General features: G+C 42.8%; 1 protein-coding gene across 1 annotated transcript in view; it reads left to right on the forward strand.

Annotated features, from left to right (window-relative positions):
- LOC115120329 (protein-tyrosine kinase 2-beta-like) overlaps positions 1-7,500 on the forward strand; it is a 79,044-nt gene that overhangs the window by 55,301 nt on the left and 16,243 nt on the right. The window contains exons 17-19 of the mRNA XM_065004366.1: positions 2,424-2,524; positions 2,775-2,890; positions 4,908-5,008. Of these exons, the coding sequence (XP_064860438.1) occupies positions 2,424-2,524; positions 2,775-2,890; positions 4,908-5,008 (318 nt within the window). The remainder of the gene's footprint in view (positions 1-2,423; positions 2,525-2,774; positions 2,891-4,907; positions 5,009-7,500) is intronic.

Below are 7,500 nucleotides of genomic sequence, written 5' to 3' on the forward strand. Positions count from 1 at the left end.
ACCACTGTAGTAGGGTTGGAAGGTTAGACAGGTTGTATGTATCTGATCACTACTGTAGTAGGGTTGGAAGGTTAGACAGGTTGTATGTATCTGATCACTACTGTAGTAGGGTTGGAAGGTTAGACAGGTTGTATGTATCTGATCAATACTGTAGTATGGTTGGAAGGTTAGACAGGTTGTATGTATCTGATCACTACTGTAGTAGGGTTGGAAAAAAGGGTTGGAAAAATGAAGGGTTATAAAGGGGAATTTTGAGTCCTTGAGACACTGGTGGGAGGTTGGGAAAGCCCAAATACGTGTGTCTTGTCAACAGTATACTGCTCTGCCTCGTATTGAAGTTAAAGAGACTATCAGGGCCCTTGAACAGGACATCAAATCTATTGAATTGAAGTTGTTCACTCAGAATGACCCTGGACTAGTTATGAACTTACAGGACAAGAGACATGAACTGAGGATGTTTCTACATGAAAGAGTGAAGGTTGCCTTGATCTGGTCTCATTTTGTTACCCTCAAGGATATGGACGCTCCTAGAACCACTAAGACAGTCGCCATTACAACACAAACAGATGGTCTGCCTGCGTCTCCCTGGTGGGAAGGTGACCACAGATGACAGTGAAATGCGTCAACATGTCGTGGATTTCTACTCTGCCCTCTATAAGGCGGAGGATTGTGACTCTCTGTGTACTGAACAGTTGTTACAAGGTCTTCCTCAATTGGGCCCTGAGCAGAGAACTGCTTTGGACTCTGACATTACTCTGCAAGAGCTGTTCACAGCAGTTTTGCAGCTCTCATCAGGCCCCTGGCATCGATGGTTTACCATCTGAGTTCTATATGTACTTTTGAGGAAAGGATTTTTATGAAGTGGTGTGTGAATCTTTTCATGAGGGTTGTCTTCCTGTATCCTGTGTACAACTTGTGTCTGATATGAGATGTTTTAGACATTTGCAAACTGTCTGATGTAAATGTGGGTTTACTTTCTTTGGATCAGGAGAATGCTTTTGATCGTGTGGACCACCAGTACTTGTTCAAAACAATGAAAGCCTTTGGGTTTGGGGATGTTTTTTTGTCTTGGATGAGTTTACTGCCTCGTGTATGGTGAAGGTGGAGGGTGGTTTGAGTTGCCCCATCCCCGTCCAAAGGGGCATCAGGCAGGGATGCCCAATTTCAGGGCAGTTGTATAGTCTGGCGATTGAACCAATGCTTTGTTTTTTAAGAGCGAAGCTTACTGGTTTCTTTGTGCCAGGTGTAATGAAGGGTCCCATGATAGCACTGTCTGCGTATGCAGATGACGTGATAGTTTTATTACAGGGGGTGAGGATGTTAAGGTTCTCAAACGCTTTAAAGGTGTATGATTGGGTCTCCTCAGCTAGAGTCAATCGCTGTGGGCAGGTCGGCTTCAGATGGGGTCCGCTCCACGGTAACCAGGGGGATTCAGATGGGGTCCGCTCCACGGTTACCAGGGGGGGTTCAGATGGGGTCCGCTCCACGGTAACCAGGGGGATTCAGATGGGGTCCGCTCCACGGTAACCAGGGGGGGTTCAGACGGGGTCCACTCCACGGTAACCAGGGGGGCTTCAGTGGGGCAGAGATGGGATGAAGACTTTGCTCCGATGTATTTCAGAAAAATAACTGGGAGGGTGTAGTGGAGAAAGTGTGTGCCTGTCAAGGTGGAAATGGGTGTTGCCCCGGCTGTCTTATAGGGGAAGGGTACTGGTAGCCAATAATCTTGCTGCTTCTACCCTGTGGCACAGAATAATGATACAAGAGCTTCAGAGGACCCTTGTCAATTTCTTCTGGTCTGGACAACACTGGATTAAAGCTGCAGCCCTGTAGCTGCCTCTGCACGAGGCTGGACAAGGTCTGGTGGACAGGATCAAGGCTTTCCGGCTTCTAGCCGCCCAGAGACTGTTGTACAGTGACGGTTCTAGATGACCTGATCACTAATTGGTTCTCAGCTCTGGGAGAGGTTTTCTCTTCCCAACTGTTTATATTTGGGCTAAAGTACTGGTTTAGTCGAAGGGGTGTAGTTACTTTGCCTAATTTTGTGTCATGGGCAGCCAAATTAGCAATATGGAAGACCCTTCAAGAACAGTATTCGGGGACAGGGGTCTGTGGATGTGGTGGGAATGCTGGAGGGGATGTTGGCAGCGAGACTGAGGGTTGAGTTTGCCTATTACAAACTGGTTAACAATATTGATCTGTTGATGAGTATATGGGGTATTCAGAGGTTGTTGTGTTTAGTTACTGTGGAGGAGGAATTGGAGTTGTGTTTTTAATTGATATGTAACTACGGTTTTGTATGAGTGTTTATAGTGTTGTAGGTTCCCAGACCCAATAAAGATGATTTAAAACTCAAAACTCTTTCTCTCTTTCTCTTTCTGTATCTCTCTCTCTCTCTGTCTGTATCTCTCTCTCTCTGTCAGTGTTGATGAAGACTCTAGATCATCCTCACATTGTACGTCTGATCGGGGTCATTGAGGTGGACCCTGTGTGGATCGTCATGGAGCTGTACGAGCACGGAGAGGTGAGGGTTCCCAGGACCAGTTCAGGGCACGAGGGGTCAGAGGTTTTTTGTGATGTCACCAGTCTGCCTCATAAATATGAAGTCACTCACTGGCTCAGAATGCATCACATCAAGGAGTAGAGCAGGATAATGTATAGAGAGAATCCACATCTCTTTCTCTCTCTCTGTGTCTGTCTGTCTCTCTCTGTGTGTGTGTGTGTGTGTGTGTGTGTGTGTGTGTGTGTGTGTGTGTGTGTGTGTGTGTATATAGTTGGGCACCTACCTTGTGGAGCAGCAGAGGTCTCTGACCAGTGTGACTCTGGTCCTGTATAGTCTCCAGATCTGTAAAGCCCTGGCTTACCTGGAGGGGCTGAACATGGTACACAGGTAACAAACGCCCTCCATTCACGTCCCTGCTTTCCTGAACGTCCTGTTGTTTACAGGAAGTCGTTTATTAAAGGGGCTTTCCTGAACGTCCTGTTGTTTACAGGAAGTCGTTTATTAAAGGGGCTTTCCTGAACGTCCTGTTGTTTACAGGAAGTCGTTTATTAAAGGGGCTTTCCTGAACGTCCTGTTGTTTACAGGAAGTCGTTTATTAAAGGGGCTTTCCTGAACGTCGTGTTGTTTACAGGAAGTCGTTTATTAAAGGGGCTTTCCTGAACGTCCTGTTGTTTACAGGAAGTCGTTTATTAAAGGGGCTTTCCTGAACGTCGTGTTGTTTACAGGAAGTCGTTTATTAAAGGGGCTTTCCTGAACGTCCTGTTGTTTACAGGAAGTCGTTTATTAAAGGGGCTTTCCTGAACGTCCTGTTGTTTAGAGGAAGTAGTTTATTAAAGGGGCTTTCCTGAACGTCGTGTTGTTTACAGGAAGTAGTTTATTAAAGGGGCTTTCCTGAACGTCGTGTTGTTTAGAGGAAGTAGTTTATTAAAGGGGCTTTCCTGAACGTTGTGTTGTTTACAGGAAGTCGTTTATTAAAGGGGCTTTCCTGAACGTCCTGTTGTTTACAGGAAGTCGTTTATTAAAGGGGCTTTCCTGAACGTCGTGTTGTTTACAGGAAGTCGTTTATTAAAGGGGCAAATCACCATTTTAAAACAAATAACTTATAAATGCCTCACGGTCTTAGTTCTACGGCTCCACTAGAACCCAACGTATCAGCTGTTTTTATTCTGCTCGTGAACAAATATAGTTTTCAACCCCTCGGCTGTGTACCAAAACACTGGCAGGGTGACTGCTTTGTTGTTGTTTGAACTTTTTAACCCAGAGAGGAAGTGAACGCCTGTTTCATCAACCCCATAGCATCATATCACTTCTGCAGTCAGCCCTCAAAGTCTGCTTCCTCATTGGTTGAATGATTCACTTCTGCAGTCAGCCCTCAATGTCTGCTTCCTCATTGGTTGAATTATTCATTTCTGACTATGTTTCTCTGTTATTGGTTATCATTGGTTAATATGGTTAATATGGTTTAATCCCGGCATTGGGATTGGTTAATATGGTTAATATGGTTTAATCCCGGCATTGGGATTGGTTAATATGGTTAATATGGTTTAATCCCGGCATTGGGATTGGTTAATATGGTTAATATGGTTTAATCCCGGCATTGGGATTGGTTAAAAGACCCAGTGTAATTTTCATGTGTTTTATACATATTTCCACACTATGATGTTGGAATAATTCTGTGAAATTGGTGAAAATGTCCTTTTAGTGTCAGAGCTGTTAGAAAAGACCTACCTGAAATTTCAGCCTGTTTTGGTGGGATGGAATTTTGGCCTGTGTGATGACATCACCAGACGGTAAATTAGTTAATAAACTAATAAGAAAGAGAGTTCCAAACCTCTCTGTTTGTTTTACTTGTAAAGAAACACTTTATAGCCTCAAACATGGTTAAAACGAACATTTTCAGATCGTGGATGGTCGGTCCTTGCAGACGTAGTTCTGTCTATGAATTTGAGAGTGGTTACATTTCTCCAGCACATCATCCCTCGGCTTTTTTACCAAAACAGGGGCGGGGAGTCATTTTGTTAACTGCTGATTGACTGCTTTAATTGTTACCCAGAAATGATAACGGCTGCATTGGATCTTTTGATAGTGTTTTAGTTTCTCTATTGTGATTGGTTAATATAGTTCAATTTCTCTATCGTGATTGCTTAATATAGTTCAATTTCTCTATTGTGATTGGTCAATATAGTTCAATTTCTCTATCGTGATTGGTTAATATAGTTCAATTTCTCTATCGTGATTGGTTAATATAGTTCAATTTCTCTATCGCGATTGGTTAATATAGTTCAATTTCTCTATTGTGATTGGTTAATATAGTTCAATTTCTCTATTGTGATTGGTTAATATTGTTCAATTTCTCTATTGTGATTGGTTAATATAGTTCCATTTCTCTATTGTGATTGGTTAGAGACATAGCTGTGAGGAACGTGTTGGTGGCATCTGCAGACTGTGTCAAACTGGGAGACTTTGGGCTGTCGCGTTACGTAGAAGAAGAAGACTACTACAAAGGTATTAACACGGTGCCTTCCGGAAGGATTCAGACCCATTCACATTATCCACATTTTGTTACGTTTTACAGCCTTATTCTTAAATGGATGAAATAAGACAATTCCTCGTCAATAATAACCCATAATGACAAAGACCCAATAACCCATAATGACAAAGACCCAATAACCCATAATGACAAAGACCCAATAACCCATAATGACAAAGACCCAATAACCCATAATGACAAAGACCCAATAACCCATAATGACAAAGACCCAATAACCCATAATGACAAAGACCCAATAACCCATAATGACAAAGACCCAATAACCCATAATGACAAAGACCCAATAACCCATAATGACAAAGACCCAATAACCCATAATGACAAAGACCCAATAACCCATAATGACAAAGACCCAATAACCCATAATGACAAAGACCCAATAACCCATAATGACAAAGACCCAATAACCCATAATGACAAAGACCCAATAACCCATAATGACAAAGACCCAATAACCCATAATGACAAAGACCCAATAACCCATAATGACAAAGACCCAATAACCCATAATGACAAAGACCCAATAACCCATAATGACAAAGACCCAATAACCCATAATGACAAAGACCCAATAACCCATAATGACAAAGACCCAATAACCCATAATGACAAAGACCCAATAACCCATAATGACAAAGACCCAATAACCCATAATGACAAAGACCCAATAACCCATAATGACAAAGACCCAATAACCCATAATGACAAAGACCCAATAACCCATAATGACAAAGACCCAATAACCCATAATGACAAAGACCCAATAACCCATAATGACAAAGACCCAATAACCCATAATGACAAAGACCCAATAACCCATAATGACAAAGACCCAATAACCCATAATGACAAAGACCCAATAACCCATAATGACAAAGACCCAATAACCCATAATGACAAAGACCCAATAACCCATAATGACAAAGACCCAATAACCCATAATGACAAAGACCCAATAACCCATAATGACAAAGACCCAATAACCCATAATGACAAAGACCCAATAACCCATAATGACAAAGACCCAATAACCCATAATGACAAAGACCCAATAACCCATAATGACAAAGACCCAATAACCCATAATGACAAAGACCCAATAACCCATAATGACAAAGAGAAAACAGTTGTTTTTGGTTTGTTTGCCATTTTTATAAATACCGTATTTACATACCTTTTATAAATACCTTATTTACATAAAGTATTCAGACCCTTTTGGTATTGAGACTCTAAATTGAGCTCCGGTGCATCTTGTTTCCATTGGCCATCCTTGAGATGTTTCTACAACTTGATTGGAGTCCACCTATGGTAAATTCAATTGATTGGACTTCATTTGTAAAGGCACACACCTGTCTATATAAGGTCCCACAGTTGACAGTGCATGTCAGAGCAAAAGCCAAGCCATGAGGTTAAAGGAATTGTCTGTAGAGCTCAGAAACATTTCTGCAGCATTGAAGTTCCCCAAGAACACAGTGGCCTCCATTATTCTTCAATGGAAGAAGTTTGGAACCACCAAGACTCTTCCTAGAGCATGCCGTTAGGCCAAACTGAGAAATCGGGGGAGAAGGACCGTGGTCAGGGAGGTGACCAACAACCCGATGGTCACTCTGACAGAGCTCCAGAGTTCCTCTGTGGAGATGGGAGAACCTTCCAAAAGGACAACCATCTCTGCAGCACTCCACCAATCAGGCCTTTATGGTTGAGTGGCCAGGCGGAAGCCACTCCTCAGTAAAAGGCACATGACAGCCCGCAAGGAGTTTGCCAAAGGGCACCTAAAGAACTCTCAGACCATGAGAAACAAGATTCTCTGGTCTGATGAAAGCAAGATTGAACACTTTGGCCTGAATGCCAAGCGTCATGTCTGGAGAAAACCATCACTACAGTGAAGCGTGGTGGCAGCATCATGCTGTAGCGATGTTTTTCATCGGGAGGGACTGGGAGACTAGTCAGGATCGAGGGAAAGATGAAAAGAGCAAAGTACAGAGATCCTTGATGAAAACCTGCTCTAGAGCACTCAGGACCTCAGACTGGACAAAGGTTCACCTTCCAACAGGACAACGACCCTAAGCACACAGCCAAGACAATGCAGGAGTATGAGTCTCTGAATGTCTTTGAGTTGCCCAGCCAGGGCCCGGAATTGAACCCGATCGAACATCTCTGGAGAGACCTGAAAATAGCTGTGCAGCGACGCTCCCCAACCAACCTGACAGAGCTTGAGAGGATCTGCAGAGAAGAATGGGTGATGTCATTATGGGGTATTGTGATGTCATTGTGGGGTATTGTGACGTCATTGTGGGGTGTTGTGATGTCATTATGGGGTATTGTGATGTCATTATGGGGTATTGTGTATAGATTGAGGAAAAAAAGAACAAATTTAATTTGTAGAATAAGGGTGTAACATAACAAAATGTGGATAAAGTCAAGCAGTCTGAACACTTTCCGAATG

Source organism: Oncorhynchus nerka, linkage group LG18 (genome assembly GCF_034236695.1).
Source record: "Oncorhynchus nerka isolate Pitt River linkage group LG18, Oner_Uvic_2.0, whole genome shotgun sequence".
NCBI lineage: Eukaryota > Metazoa > Chordata > Actinopteri > Salmoniformes > Salmonidae > Oncorhynchus > Oncorhynchus nerka.